At 39.4% G+C, this 16,597-nt stretch overlaps 1 protein-coding gene across 3 annotated transcripts in view; it reads left to right on the top strand.

The window, feature by feature from the left end:
• The window catches only part of ANO2 (anoctamin 2), a 279,390-nt gene that overhangs the window by 47,020 nt on the left and 215,773 nt on the right, over positions 1 to 16,597 (top strand). For all 3 annotated transcript variants that reach the window (XM_043529325.1, XM_043529245.1, XM_043529293.1), the window contains exon 4: positions 14,431 to 14,529. In XM_043529325.1, coding sequence (XP_043385260.1) covers positions 14,431 to 14,529 — 99 coding nt within the window. The remainder of the gene's footprint in view (positions 1 to 14,430; positions 14,530 to 16,597) is intronic.

Genomic DNA, 16,597 nt, shown 5'->3' with positions numbered 1-16,597 from the left:
CATTTCAGTGATTTCTTTCTTTTTTTTCTTTTTGGTTGAAATTTTTAAAAATTGACCAACTATATAACTGGTTGAAAAACACATTTTGCAAAAATATAGTAAAAAATTGTTTTGGCTGAAACAACATATTTTTTGGGACTAAAATCCAATTTCAGAAAATTTTAATCAGTTTTAGTAGTTTTATCTCAGAGGTGATTGTGTGTGTGTGTTTGAGGAAATTTAAGGAAAATTTGCTCTTCAATCTTTTATTATAGGATTGGATTTATAAGTAAATTTTTTTTGCAAAAGTTCTTATTGCAATATATATAAAAAGTTAAATATTAAAAAGTATGTGTGTATATATATGTGTGTGTGTATGATTTTTTAATATTTAACTTTTTAAAAGAAGCTTTTGTTTCTTTAAATTTTAAATGCACAGAAATTACATGGCCAGATTTGGGTGTCTGTTACACACATGTAAAACTGGAGTAATCCCACTGAAGTCAGTGGAGATCCTGTAGTTTTACAGTGGTGTGAATGAGATCATAATCTGGCCAAAGAATTTCTTAGCTGAAGCTGTGACAGTAAATTTAACTGACCTTTGTATTACAAATTTGGTTGTAATTATATGACCATAACAAACTAGGTCATATGACATACTGATCGACAATTTATATATAATTATATAAAGGAGAGGCGTGTTTTTTGGTATTGTTCCTCTAGTAAAACTAAATATGCTGGCTAATGTATTCTGTATGTTTAAAGTATGGCTCTACTCTGAAATGTGACTGTATAAAAATAGTGTTGGGGGATCCATGTTGTATCATCTGCCAATAACTTCCCTGTCAAATCTGCTAAACAGAGAAACAAAAAGATGATCTTTTTTAACTGATGGATCTGCAAATTTACCCTGAGATCTGAGAGTTAAGCTGGGTTCTTTTCCAGTTCAAGCCTCAACAATAAAAATCCTACTTTCTAGAGTTAATAAACAACTTTGTTGATGCTGCCTGAGTTAGAATGGAATTCAGCTCCCTTACCCAAAGTTTTATGGACTGTACAGTACCACGAGGAATAAAAAGTCATAATAAGAAATAACCACTCTTATATAGACATTTTTAAGAGTAGAGCCACACTGTTTTATAAGCTTAAATTTACACATATACTGTAGCAGTTTCTATTACAGAATAGATGGTGGTCACTATTCAAATGTCAGCATTTGTCAACTCTAACCATACAGTGATAGCTGAGAGACTGCAACAGTTTCCCCTTGCTTAGGAGACCAGACCCTGAGATTATTCAGTTATTTCTCATGCAAGCTCCTGTTACAGTCAGTGGGAGTCTGCCAGAGTAAGGAACTCAAGCTTCAGCACAGGAGAAGTTTGCGTGAGGAAGGACTTAGTAAAACCTTGTTGACTTGAATGAGCTTTGGATCAGGTCCTAATGGGTAATCTCATTGACTTCAGTGGGAATACATGTGTGAGTGAATGCTACGCAACTTGACTAAGGGTTACAGAATCTGACCCTGAGTAAGGAGGGACTTCAGGATTTGAGTCAACAGTTCACCACCTCCGAGCAGGAGCCAGCTGTAACAAAATTTTTTCTGCTATTAGTTTTTTTTGCTACAGAGGCCTGGTCTGCTGTTGAGCCACTATGTGCTTTGTGGTGTGGCTTAGATAATTCTGGGCAATAGAGTCCCTTTCCTGAACTTTTAAAGTGCACGAGGAAATAAAACTGAATTATTCAATGAGATATTTTGGAAATAATGCACAGTATTTCCCCCCTGCTCTTGTGTGACAGAAATATGGGAGGAAGAAGGCCAAAAAGAACATTGAATGATGTGTAATTATTCAAAAATATTAACAGATTCAAAGGCTGTCTAGAGTGAGTTACCAAACCAATGTTTTTGTTGAGTGAACTAGTGAAAACAAGCGATGAAATTTATGAAAATAGCAAAATTAGTAGCGTTTCTAATGAGGTATTAAATGGATTTTAAGATCTGAACAAACATACTGTGTACTATCAATGCACAGTGCCATATTTATTGTAAAATCTGGTTCTTATTTCCTGTAAATTTCAAATTCTGTGATAACATCAGGGTTGGAAAGAAAAGTCTTGCATTTTTACTTTGCTATTTCATTTCCCTTAAGGCATAGAATACTGTGTCATTGTATCAGATTCCTATTCATATTCTACATAGTATGCGCTAAAAACCTTTTTGGACAGTTGAAAGTCTGTCAATGACTGGTCCACCTGATCATGTTCTGTATAGAAACGATTAGTTCATCTTTTCAAATAGATCTTCACGGTTCAATGGCAGCCCAAAAGAGAGACTTTATTAAAATATGATTTTGTTGAATGCTGTTGTGATATTTATTGGAAAAATCTAAAACTTTCCAATGTGTCAAGTTCTTCCAATGTATTATTTTAGTAATAACATTTGCTGACAATTTTTTTTGAGAACACAGTTATAGAAATTGAAACTCACGATATCCCATCATTTGAGTTATAGTTGTTTAACATCTGACATATTCTTTATCTCACAGATTGCTAACTTTCGGGCAAAACCAGCAACATGCATGCTGATCAATAATCCTGTCTGAGCCTCTGTAATTGTTATAGAGCAAATTAGTGGCTGTTATAGAGCCAAAGTGGTTGAAATGACTTTAATGGAATTACTCCAGCTTTACACCAATGGAACTGAGATCAGAATCTGGCCCTTGGTGATTAAAGAATGTGTGAAGTAAATATTGCTAGTTTGGTAAGTGCAGACATTATTATGTAACATTTCCATTGTGGCCCATTGTGCTAGATGCTGGACAGACATATAATAAATGACAGCCTCTACCCCATTAAGCTTGCGGTCTAAAAGACAAAGTGGAGTTGACAAACAAACGTGTTGGAGTGGAATGGTAGCCTGAGTTTCAAAGTGTTAAGTTCCCAGCAGGTTCTACTGAAGACACTGGGAACTCAGCACATTTGGAAGTCTGGCAGGTGCCTAAAAATGTGTGCTCTTCCCCTGCATTGACTAGTTGCAGTAGCAATCTTTATGCTCTCCTGCAGGCAGGGATTGCTTTCAACAGGTGTCCCTTGGTGACCAAGCTGGACCAAAAGGAACAGGGAGACTACTAGTGTCACGGACTAAAAAATGATGCAGCAGGTGCATTCCTTGTATGCAATGGGGAGCTCTAGGAAACATTGTGACTTGAGCTGTCCCTAGGGTAGTGTGGCTCTGCTCCCCTCCACCCCAACTCATGGCACTACTTTTATAGCGCAGTCTGGTCCTATGCATTTAGTTTCTCAATCCAAAATACACATGTGAAGGTTCAGGACAGGAACAAGATGCATTTTCCTCAATATAGTTACCTGCTTCAAAACTGTGCTAACTGACTGAAAACAAAAGTTAAGTAAAGGGAAAAAAAGGTCAATCAAAATTAAACATTCTGAAATGATTGAAACGAAGTGTTTTGAGTGACTTAAATGAAAAAAAATAAATTTTTGGTGTTTGTGAATATTTTTGAGGTTTTGGATTTTTGTCTCAGTTGGAGATGGGGGAAAAAGTGTGGAACTCTTGAAAATATTTGCAGGATGGGAAAACAGTTTCCCACCCAGCTCAGAGACTCTAAGATCAGAAGGGGCTATCTTGATCAGCTAGTCCGATCTTCACATTGCAGGCCACAGAACCTCACCCACCCACTCCTGTAATAGCCCCCTAACCTCTGGCTGAGTTACTGAAGTCCTCAACTCATGTGTTGAAGACTTCAAGTTACAGAGAATCCATCATTTACACTAGTTTAGTTTAAACGTGCGGGTGACCCATGCTGCAGAGGAAAGCGGAAAACCCACAGGGTCTCTGTCAATCTGATCTGGGGAAAATTCCTTCCCAACATCATTAGCTCCCCTCCAACTCCTGACTTCAATCACTAGCTCCGCCTTCTCTACTCCCATTAGCTGTCAGGCAGAGCAGTTCAGGAGAGAGTAACTTTTATGGTACCACACAAGGGGAGAAGTGATTTCTTGTGGAACCAGGGTGGAAAACATTTAGGCATCGGTCAAGAACAGCATCTTAAGGTTTACTTTCATTGTTAAGTGTTTGGTCAAGTCCAGACTATTTCAGCGGCTATTAAACCTCAAAAATAGAAAACTTTTCTTGATGTCCAGCTTAAATCATAGTCTTTTTTTTGTAAGTCATTCCCTGCAGATTCTTAGTTAATTTTGTTGTCTTTCTCTGGCCAATGTTCCTGCTGGGATCATCATACACAGAACTGAACTTGGTAGTGTAGGCATCTGATTTACAGCAGCAGAGAATTTGGTCCATAGTCTCTCCAGAACCATGTACATAGGACATTAATTTCACTGCTCCCTGATGTCTCTAAAGACAGTCCCAGACCATTTGAACTGCCATAATGTAAGACTGCAACTAATGTCCAGTTTGGAGTCCTAGGTCTGAGTAGGCTTTACTGCTTTGGGTACAGTTCTATAAAATGCCAGTGTCAAAGTGTGTTGGGGTACCCTGTGATGGTACTTAGTTCCTAACTCCCACCCCTTGCCTTGGGGTGGAGATCCTACCGACCACCTTTGGGGAGGCAGGAATTCACTCCAACCCCAATCAATCAGCAAATAAATAGTCCCAGTGCCACCCCCCGAAGCCCCCAACAGCTTTAGCCCCTCATTGTTTTCATTTTTTTTTTAAATTTTCCATCTTATACTCCTGTATGGTGAGTCTAGTGGGATGTTGGCTCAGTCATTATTTCATTAATCCACCTCCTGGTAACATACCCTGTTATCTGGTCTATTGCTGCTTCATCTGGAAAATTGTTTTGGGTAGTAAATCTCTCTGAAAATTAGCATGCTTCGTTCCCTCAAGAGAAATTACATGTTGCCCTTTTTAATGTCAACTGTTTGGCCCCGAGAACTTTGTTGATTTTATTACTGATAATCAAGTTTGATATGATGTGTTTTACAGAAACTTGGCTTGCACTGCTTGCTAATTTGGCACTAAGTGCAGCCAGGCCAACTGATTACGTGTTTTTCCATCGACCCTGCCAAAATACAAGAGGTGGCAGGGTAGATATACTAACTCCTCCCTTCCTTTGCTGGGAAGTCTGATTTGGGTTGGTTATTTTCCTTCTTTTCAGTTCTTATGATGCTTTTTATTATTGATCATCTTTTTATGTCTATGTGTTTCTGAACATGTGTTGGTTGTGAGAAATTTTAATCTTAGTGTGACACAGGCAAAGGCTACATCTGAGCAATTGATCCTAAATGGGAATTTAGGTGCCCATATTTAGACACACATTTTTGAAAATCTTATGTTCTTGGCCCTGCTTTGTTAAATAAGCAGCATTTTGAAATTGCAGTGATTTAATAGCCATAGATAAGCACCCACAAAAAAAAAGGGAGAAGAAATATTATTTTGGCTCAATATTTAATTTCTGGACAACAGTAGACTGCAAGTTGGAAGGAAGATTCAACTGAAATAATAAAAGTAAATAGCCCATATCGGTACTTCAGTAGTATAAGGTTATACTCACTATTATACAACACCTTTTCCATCTGGTGCTTTCACTAAAAGTAGGATTATCAGCGGAGGTAAATTGACTTCAGTGGAACTATGCTGATTTGCATTAGCTGTGGACCTTTGTCTTGCAAGGTTGTTGTTTTGCTAAATTGTCATTGCTGTATCTTTTTTGTGGGGGATTTAGGGTAGAAATCCAGAATAAACATTCAGCTCTGATCAGGTGGTCTTCTGTGAAAGAATCAGGAATCTATTTCCTGAGAAGATTTAATCAGGTCTAATCTAATTCACCTATGTATGGGTACTTTGATAAATATTATAGAAATACTGAGTCCTGTCCCTTCTCTAAGGATGGTAGACTCAGTAGTCCAATATTCAGCATTTGTACTTGGGTTTGCTACAGCCCATTTTCATTCTGAAGCTCACTATTCATTATATTTTATTGTCTTGTTTGGTGAGGGATACCAGCTGTTCAGATTTCCTGTATCATCTTCCTTGCACAATCATTTTGTGTTCAACACTGCATTCTCAGTGTAACCTCTTCTCCCACATTTACTTTGTAGGTGTATTGGATGAATTCAGCAGGAATGATAGCTATGCCATGGAGGAGCACTTGAAAGGGGTGTGTAGAGTTAGCTGTTTCATTCAATAGTTACATGGCTCTTGGCTGAAACTTTCATTCCAGGTTTTTCTGTTCCTTGTTTACATATGCCATTTTTTAACTGGTGGTGATGGGAATGGGAGAATAAAATAAACAGGGCATCAAGACTGTCATGGTGGGCAGTACAGAGGGGAGTGAGAAATAGATCATCAGCTTATGTAGATTGTCGCTCCATTGAAGTCAAGATCTGAGATGTAAACCTCACATGTCTTTTGTGACATAATGTTGAGCAGTTAAAACAAAACATAATAGTTATCTAAAATGGAGGAAGCCTAGCTCTGTCTTCATTGAATGGATTTGTACTCTGCAACTATACATTAGTACTGTATAAGATGCCTTACTGGAGGACAAGACTGATTGTAGTTGACTAGTATTGAGACTATTTTTAAGGAGTTGGTGGGTACCAAAAATTATTATTATTCATAATGTATCATTTGCATTACAGTAGCAGCTAGTGGTGGGGCCATTATGGTAGGTACTATACAAACACAGAACAGAGATAGTCCCCAAAGAGGTGTAAATAATATCAGTAGCCTATGGATTTTGGATATGAATCCACATATTACTAACACTATGAAAAGGAATGACAAGAAGTGGAAGCTCCTTCACTGGAGGTTTTCAAAAGGAGGCTGGATAGCCATTTCTCTTGGATGGCTTAGACACAACAAATTGTGCATCTTGGCAGGGGATTAGACTAGATGACCTTTGTGGTCCCTTCTAACATTATGGTTTTATGATTCTGTGAAACTTCGTGGGCAACAGGAGAGGGGTTGTGCTGGCACTATGGAGGGAAAACAGAAGAGAGCCTGATGAGCAGAAGGGAACTGCAGACAGGAGCACAGAATAACAAACATGAGTGTAGTATCTGAGCACTTCATGATCTTCAAGATATTTAACCTCACAACACTTCTGTGAGGTAGGGCAGTGCTATTATCCCCATAGTATAGATGGGAACTGAGACAAAGTAGCTTGCCCAAAGTCACACAGGAAGTCTGGGGCAGAGCAGAGAATTGGATTTGGGTGTCCTGAGTCCTGGGTTAGTGCCCTGTCCACTTGGCCATCCTTCATGCCTATCATACCATCACTTTTGCTATCCAAGATTTGTGGTAAATTGTTTTTATATTTTTTTATAAATAGAAGGATTGTTAAAATGCTAATACTAGTACAGATATAGGTTCTCGCAATACCTTTGTCACAGTATTTTGTCACTTCCAATCTCTGTCTGAATCTGGCAATGTAATGCCCTGCAAAAACGGGGTGGTGGTGATTGGTTCAGTAATTAAATGCCATATGTGACTAGTTACCATGGCTGTAGTGAGAAATTATATTAATTTACTTGCAGTATTGCAGCACACTCATCCTCACTTCAGTTTCAGTTTTCCAGTGTTGAAGTCAAGTAACTAGAATTTAACTTGAGCAACTGCATTTGCAAACATGACTGACATGCTTGGTGTCTGAGTGAATCATTGTGGATGGCAAGATGATTGTTTTTGCTGATCCATGGGAACTTGTACACTGGACCCTTTAGCTGTTGCTTTTCCGAAATAGCTTCTATCACAGAGGTGGGCAAACTACGGCCCGCGGGCCACATCCAGCCTGCAGGACCGTCCTGTCCGGCCCTTGAGCTTCCGGCCGGGGAGACTAGCCCCTGGCCTCTCCCCTGCTGCTCCCCCTCCCCTGCAGCCTCAGCTCACCATGCCACCAGTGATCTGGGCGGCGGGGCTGCGAGCTCCTGCCGGGCAGAGCGGCTGCGAGAGCCGCTGGGTGTAGTGTATTAAATTGTTCCCTGTAAGAATGTGCTACTTACAGAGCACCAGGACTGGCAGCAGTAAGTAGTACACCGTGAGTAGCACATTCCTATGGGGAGCAATTTAATACACTACACCTGGGTGGGGAAGGCTGTGCCTCCCCAAACAGCCTGGCCCCCGCCTGCTATCCGCCCCCTCCCACTTCCCGCCCCTGACTGCCCCCTCAGAACCTCTGACCCATCCAACCTCCCCTGCTCCTTTTCCCCTGACCGCACCCTCAGAACCTCCGACCTATCCAACCCCCCTGCTCCTTGTCCTCTGACTTCTCCCTTCTGGGACCTCCCACCCCTAACCACCCCCCTTGGCCCCACCCCCTATCTAAACTCCCCTGCTTCCTGTCCCCTGACTGCCCTGCCCCCTATCCACACCCCCACCCCATGACAGCCCCCCCACCCCCAGGACTCCCACGCCTATCCAACTGCCCCTGTTCCCCATCCACTGACTGCCCCCCAGGACCGCCTGCCCCTTATCCATCCTCCCCCCACACACACACACAATCCCCGACCCCTTACCATGCTGCTCAGAGCACCAGGTCTGGCAGCCGTAAGTAGTACACCGTAAGTAGCACATTCCTATGGGGAGCAATTTAATACACTACACCGGCCCTCCATACAGTTTCAGAACCCCGATGTGGCCCTCAGGCCAAAAAGTTTGCCCACCCCTATTCTATTACATATGTCAGCTAAGACTGGCCAATCATATTGTGTGAAGCCATTGCAAACTTTGATCTACTACTTACTGTGTGTCTGTTATTTACTGATATTTTTTATTTTATTATTAAATATGGTTTTCACAGAAAGACAAAATGTGTAAGGATCCGGTTGTGACACGCTTAGTTGCTCAAAGTAGCCCCTTAGTTCGTATCTGCAGTATAATGGGCTACTCACTGTAACTTAGGCTACATTTACACTATGAGCTAGAGGTGTGATTTCCTAGCTTACGGAGACACACTCCTGCCAGCACTCACCAAGCTAGCATGCTATGCTAAAAATAGTAGTGGAGCAGCAGTGACATGCATTGAAGTGGTGGCAGCGTGGGTCTACGCCTTGAGCACAACCCCCCCGGCTACGTACTTGGGGTGGTGCCAGTGCTGCTGCCTACCATGCTACTGTGGCTACACAGCTGTTTTTAGCCTGCCAGCTCGGTGAGTGTTAGTGCCAGGATATCTGTGCGATCAGGGAATCCCATCCCCAGCTCGAATTGGAGACATAGCCTAAAGTTGTGAGATGCTGGTTCTAAATCTGAAAATTATGTAGCTGGGGCTTTGTAAGGAGGAAACACACATGTGTCAGGCCTTATTCTATGTAGTGCATTTTGATGCAACAGAATAGAGTTATTCCAATGAGCACAAGCAAGACTGGCATTGCCCTAAAGCTGATGGATAATATGGGAGATAGATAGTGTTTAAATAATTCCTATTCAGCTTCCTTCCCCTCCGCCCCACTCAATTAAAGTTGTTTTGCTTCTGATGACATACACAGTGCACATCTCTTTCTTTGAATGATTATGTTAAAATACCAATATACCTGAAGAGTTCAATTCCATTAAAAGTGGATGAGTGATTCCATGGTGATGAAATTATGCGAAGCTACGGTTACTCAAATTCTCCAGTCAGCCATGAATTCTGTGGGTGCAGAATTGCCAACAGCAACATGTTAACACTTTGAGAAATGTGCTGGATAATTTTCTAAAGTAGGTAAATTAATTACTTGACACTGCTCCCTAGATTGTGACTAACAGACGTAAAGTCCTCAAACGGATAGGATAGCATAATAATGTAATTCAAAGGGGAGTAGTATAAATAAGTGGTTGAGAAAGAAGCATCTTAGGCAGTTCATACTGACTAGAGAAGTGAAGCAGTTGGTTCACTTAGTGAAGCAAAATAGATAAGTCAACAATGACCTAACAAAATGGTGGACAACAGGCAAATCACTGAGCTAGACCAGTGATTCTTAATCTTTTCCATACCATGATCTTATAGAACAACACAAATGCTTCAGGAGCTCTCTCCCATTTAGACATAAAGAGAGAAAGCATGGTTGCAATTCCCCCTTGACATATTTGCAATCTCCCTGAAGGTCAGAGTTGAAAACCCATGAGCTAGACAAACTATAATAAAGTACTATATTTGTGTAACACTGTGCTGTAAGTTCACAGATATGTGCTGGTTTGTGTCTGGACAAATATAATAGCTAAAGGTGATTGGAAAATGGTTCTTCCCCTCCCCACCCCCAATGAAAAATGAAAATGTTTCTGTGGAAAATTTCAGCATTTTGTCAAAAATAAAAAAAGCCAAACTCAAAAATCTTTTAATTTTCAGTTAAACAAACACATTTTCAAGGAAAACGGACACCTTCAATGAACTGTAGTTGAAAATAAAAAAATTGAACTTTTAAAACCAGCCTTAATAATAGCTTTGTAGTGGATTTTAAACTGGTATCCAGTGTACATAATTGAAGGTTATCTTTTACTTTATTTTACAATGTAGAGGTGACGGATGGGACAAGACTCTGGAGAAATTTTAAGTGTATTAAACCTGTGAAATACCACTGCATAAATTACAACCAAAGAAAATTACAGTATTCATTGCAATCCATCAAAGAGGCTGCAGAGTCCTACTTCAAATCATCAAGAAAAGTCAATAAATTGAAAGAAACATTTGAGAAGTTTTTTTTTCTTAATGTGCTGATTGAAAAGTAAAACAGAGCCTCCGGATTTTGTTCCACTTGACTTTAATGGTGACTTCTCTTAATGAAGTAAGAAGGTACAATGCAAGTTTGCAAAATACTTTGGCACCTCACATATTTTGCAAACCTGTGTTGTGCCTTCCAATTTCACTAAAAGCAGGCACCTTCAATGAAAATATTCCATACCACAAAGTTCTTTGATAGAGTTTCGAAAGTGGAAGTTTATCAATAGGTTAGTTTTGAATAGTTCAGAACTAATCTATTGAAAAACTTCCACTCTTGAAACCTAATCAAAGAATTTTGTGGTATGGAATATACATTTGACAAAAATAGATCAGCAAAGCAACAACTCTGTTTGTCATTTGCATAACAATATTTAAAGTAATTTGAGTAATAAAATCAGACAGTGCAAGGATATAGACAGAAAAGAATGCAGTGCCAAGAACTCAGATCCTGTGGGACATCAGCTGTAAGCAAAAAGGACGTGCCTAAGAACTTCTCTATTAAATAGTGTATGAATTGTCGGACAAAAATAGTTCTAGCCAACACAGAGCAGAGGTGGTAAGGTCCAGATGAGAGTCAAGTATTTTCAATAAACAATGGTAATTGAGAGTATTAAAAGCAGAAAATACAGAGTACCTCATAGTAGCAAATATCAACTTGTACTCAGAAACAAATGTACCGTGAACATCTCAGAAGATTAATCACATCATACTGTACAGTACAATGGAAGGAAGGATTCCAATAGCCAGTTCTAAATCCACCCTGGAAATTAGGAAAACACATTCTAATTTGTGATAATGTCTGCAGCAGAAGAACCTGCTCAGGAATTATTCAGTTAAACCAAACTTCACCAATGTGTATCTAACTCAAAAATGATAATAGCGGCAAAAGGGCAGAGGGAGGAATGACTAAATGGAAAGACTTGAAAAATAGTGCAGATGTAAGCCTCACTGGAAGAAGATTAGCTAGGATAGCATTTTATGTTAGCAGTTCACTGGAAGGCTAGGTGATTTGTCCACTGAGAGAGTGCTCATGAGAGATCAATTTCACGGTCTGATACATTCCTCTTCCTATTGTACAAGAGTACTGGTGAGAATGTACTAATTGCATATTCCGTGGGATTCCTCCTCTTAGGTTGGGGAAATGTAGAAAGATGTGGGAAACATGATTCTTATAATCCCAGACCAAATATGCAGCACTCTTTTATGCTGTAATTTTTGTTTACCATCCAACAAGAATCACCTGTTGCTGTTTTCTCCTCTTTATTGAATTTGTATTAAGTCTTTATTAAAATGATCTCAGTTTCCTATTGTGGGGCATTTTCTATATGTTAGCTGTGATTCCTTAGCATCTGATTTCACTTCATGCAGTGTACTACTTTCCAACATAGTTCTGCTCTAATACAAAAAGGTCATATCCTTCATCTGGTCTTTCCTCTTGGTCTATCTGTGACAGATTTTCTCTCCAATCTATGCAGTCATAGGAGCCTGAGTTGGAAAAGACCTATTAGATCATGCAGTTCTGCTTCTTGCCAATGCAGGATATAGTCCCCCAGATAGAGGACAGAGGAGATATTAAACTGATGCCTTGCTTTATGTTAGCCAAAAGGCTAAGAGAAGGCCTCCTGATCATTACTGATTGACATTTAAACTCTCATCTGTTGTTAATTTTTCAACAAATTATTATCCAGAACATCTGCTCATGCCCAGCAAAATTTTACTTCCTACTCTTAAAGCTGACTTCCCCTGTGGACTGGTGAGAAATGTTACTAAAACCAGGCATTCTACAATTCACTCTAGTGTTTTGGATAATGTTGTTCCATTGCAGGAATGTAAATTGAAACCAATGTGTGGATCTTCATGGTTTGCCTCACAGCTGAGGGCCCTGAGAGCAAGGTATTGGCATAAAGAATGGAAAGCCTTTGGGGCTTCCCTTCGTGTTTATTTGGAAATATTGTATAATGTTCAACAGATATTTGATGTGGTCTACAAGAGCTCCTTAACATTCATACACTATACAAAAGATGGAAATACAGTTGCTCTTCAAACTTCTGAAACCAATGTGATATGATTCAGCTTTATTTTAGATACTTTAATTTGTATCAGTTGTATCCTAAAGTGACTAGGATATTAAACAGTTCAGTACTAAACAATACAGTTACCGAGTTAAAATAAGTAAATGCATCCTGGCCAGGGGGAGAGAATAATTTTAATTAAAGGCAAGTGTAAAGGTGCTCTATAAAGACTTTCAGACTGAGAAGAAATATTTAATAAAGCTGGCCAACTTTTCTCGGTTGAAATTGTTTTTCAGGGGAAAATTGAGTTTTTGACTCTGTGAACCTTTTTGTGAAAACTCTCTGCTTTTCACATAAATTTTTGAATTTTCATTGAAGCCCCCCCAAAAAACTAAAAAGGATTTGGTTTTTGACTGAAAACCGTTGGTTTCTCAAAAAAAAAAAAAGTCAAAATTTCCACACAACACCTACCAACCACACAGCTTCAAGATCTAGGGGTCCTACAAACGCCTGTCACTCATCCAGTGCACTAAATGCCCCAATAATGATTATGTGGGTAAAACCAGACAATCACTACACTCTCAAATGAACTTTCACAGAAAAATGATATAAGACAAGAACTCCATATCACTCGTGGGCGAAAACTTTTCACAAGACAATCACTCCATATCTGACCTCTCAGTCCCTGTCCTCAAAGGAAACCGACACAACACATTCAAAAGACAAACCTGGGAGCTTAAATCTGTAACTTTGCTTGACATTAAAAATTGTGGTCTTAATAAAGACACTGGATTTATGGCTTATTACAACAATCTGTAACCCTCTACCCCCATTGTGTCCTATAACTGCAGAGGTATTAAAGGAACATTTCACCATAAATGGTCGCTTAGAATATGCGTCAACTATTTATGCTAAACAGTCTGTTCCACCTTGTATTTAACTGTGACGCTCTGAATATCTTTCCCGGAACTGAAGAAGAACTCTCTGTAGCTCGAAAGCTGGTTTCTTTCATCGACAGTCGTTGGTTCCATAAAAGGTATTACCTCATCCACCTTGTCTCAAAGGGAAAAAAAATCTCATTTTCTGACCAGCTCTCATATTTATGTTGAACCTTCATTGTTATAAGATGTTGTTTATGAGTAGAATTGATTCAGGTTACAGTTTATCCAATAGGTGACATCTAATAGGTAAGAGTTTACCCATATTTCCTCTTGCAACTACATCATCTGTAGGAAGGAAGAGGAAGTGGGAAAAGGTTGCAACCAGGCACCTGTCACCTGAGTGCTTATCAAACGTTAAGGGTAGGATTTTCAAAATAGTTCAGCACTGGCTGATCTCTGCTCCCATTGGAGGGAGTTTTATCATTGACTTCAGTGGGAGAAGAGTTCTGGTACTATTTTTAAAACTTATGACTTTTTCTTAGGGTTCTTCCTAACTTTCAATATAGCTTCATGACTACAGAGCTGTCATACAGTGGTAAATGTTAGCTGAAATGTACTTGTATGATTAGCAGTACCATAAGTTAAGAAATAGTACACTGCTGTTGTGTTAAGAAAATAAAAGGTGTTTCTGGTGGGACGATGCATTATGCTTGCATTTACACCCCTACAGTTATGTGATAGCAGCTGTACAGTAATAGTGATTTTATATTGTCATTAGCTGTTCCTGCTTTGTGTGATGTAGAAGAGGTTTTTAACACTTTGAAATCTTGCAGCTGTACTTTTCTTGCTGAAAGATATAATTTTCACTTTTTTCTGTTTCAGAATAAAAGCTATGGATTGAGCTTTGTGCGGATACATGCACCTTGGAATGTGCTTAGTCGAGAAGCAGAATTTCTTAAAATAAAAATGCCCACTAAAAAGGTAAGAACTATCCCACTTCTAGGAACTAGCTGTATTATGCAGAGAAAAACATTATGGGCCTGATTCTCCTCTTACACCAATATAAATCAGGAGTAACTTCCTGAGTAACTGAGGCCAGTGGAGTTACAAAAGTGTAAAACCAGTGTAAGTAGGAGATCAGGCTTTTTAGTTCATTCTATGAATTATTTTAGTACCATTTAATATTCACAATTGGACTTAATGCAGGATTTTCCTTGAATTTTGATGGGAAGGGGGTACCAAATTCCCTGAGGTTCCTTTGAAAAATCCCATAAATAAGTATTAAAGGCTGTATTAGGCAGGAACAGTCTTCTTTCATTTGCAGTAGATGCTTTTATCTCTGGTCAAGCTGTTTTTTCAAGAGGCTTTGTGAGGCCCCAGAACTACTATCGTGCAGTTTGTTTGTTATGAATTATTATAATAATTACTAGGAATTATTTATAGTATGTCCGTTCTAAAAGGCCTCAATAGGACCTCACTGTGCTGGGTTCTGTGCAAATACAAAAAAGAGAAAATCTCTGCATTGAAGGATGGTCAGTCAAAGACAAAAAGGGTCAGATTTTCAAACTGGTGTTGTAGCCGTGTTGGTTCTAGGATATTAGAGAGACAAGGTGGGTGAGGTAATATCTTTTATTGTACCATCTACTGTTGCTGAGAGAGATGAGCTTTCAAGCTTACACAGAGCTCTTCTTCAGGTCTGGGAAAAGTAATCGGAGTGTCACAGCTAAATACAAGGTGGAACCGATTGGTTAGCTCTTTCATCAACAGAAGTTGGTTCAGTAAAAGATATTACCTCACCCGTCTTGTCTCTCAGATTTTCAAAGGCATTTTGGTGTCTAAAGACCTTGAAAATCTGTCCAAAAGGCCTAGTCTAGAGAAGGATTTAAAAGTATCCTGTTAGATGAAGATACCTAGCTCAGTCTAGACTTTCTAAAACTTTAGTCAAGACAAAGCAATTGTACTTCAGCACATGCTAAACTGATTGCATTCAAGCCTAGCGATGAGGGTAGACTATGACTCAACTTGCTAAGATTGAGCTAACAGTGTTAACTGTGTCTACACTGGTGGTGAGTAGAATTTTCAATTGAGTTAAACTAGCTAGATTGAGATAACTCCTGTGACAAAAACACCTTGCCCCCCAGTCTAGACAAGGCCAAACAAATGAAGACTAGGGGATGGAGACTAACATACAAGCAAAAACGAATCTGGCGAAGAATTGGCAAAGCTTTGATAGTTACACTATTGTAGCTTTATTATTTATTTATTTATTTAAAGTGGGGATAGTGGTAGGGAGTAGAAAAAAAGAAAAGAAGGGAAAGAGCTTGTCACCTGTCTAGCCATGATCAGCAGGCTGGGCTTTGTAGACATCATGGAAGAGATGAGTTTTAAGGAGGATAAGGTAGTAGCAGTTGGAATTTTATCGGAAATTTCCCCCATGCATAAGGTCCAGTGTGGAAGAAAGCACGGCAGTGTTAAGGGAGAAGCTGATTGGTGGTTGTTAAGGGTTGGGAATGCTGGTAAAGATTTTGCTGTTGTTGACACCAGTTACTCCAGATTTGCCCTGGTATAATAAAAATAATGGCATGTTTTGTTCTTTCCTGTCCTGGCATCTACAGAGAAGATTCAGAGCTTTCACTGCAGTTGTTGAGCTGCAGGATGACGACTCTGGAGACCAAATCCCTGAACTTGTGATCCTGCTGTCATTTAAATATAGTGTAACTCTCCTGTAATAAATAGAGCTGCTCCTGATTTAAGTTAGTAATTCTACTCAGCAACCATTGTTTTGCCTTGATGTTAGCTGAATCACAGAAGCGGGAGCAATTGTCTTAAGTGGTAATTTTTCAGTTAGTTGTTTTAGCCAGTGTCGGTTTCCCTGTTCTTCAAATCTCAGAATATTTCTTCTTTCTCAGTAACTGTTGCCATCTATAGGATCAGAATTAGTGTATGGTCCATTATTCAGCTAGGGAGTTGTTAAGCTTGGTCAGAGGGTAAAAGGAACTGGGAATTATGATAGTTTTCTTCTTACCTGCTCTTTTATTTTTGGTGTGTT

Source organism: Chelonia mydas, chromosome 1 (genome assembly GCF_015237465.2).
Source record: "Chelonia mydas isolate rCheMyd1 chromosome 1, rCheMyd1.pri.v2, whole genome shotgun sequence".
NCBI lineage: Eukaryota > Metazoa > Chordata > Testudines > Cheloniidae > Chelonia > Chelonia mydas.
Note: the sequence above shows the minus strand (reverse complement) of the source record. Positions and strands in the feature narration are given on the sequence as shown.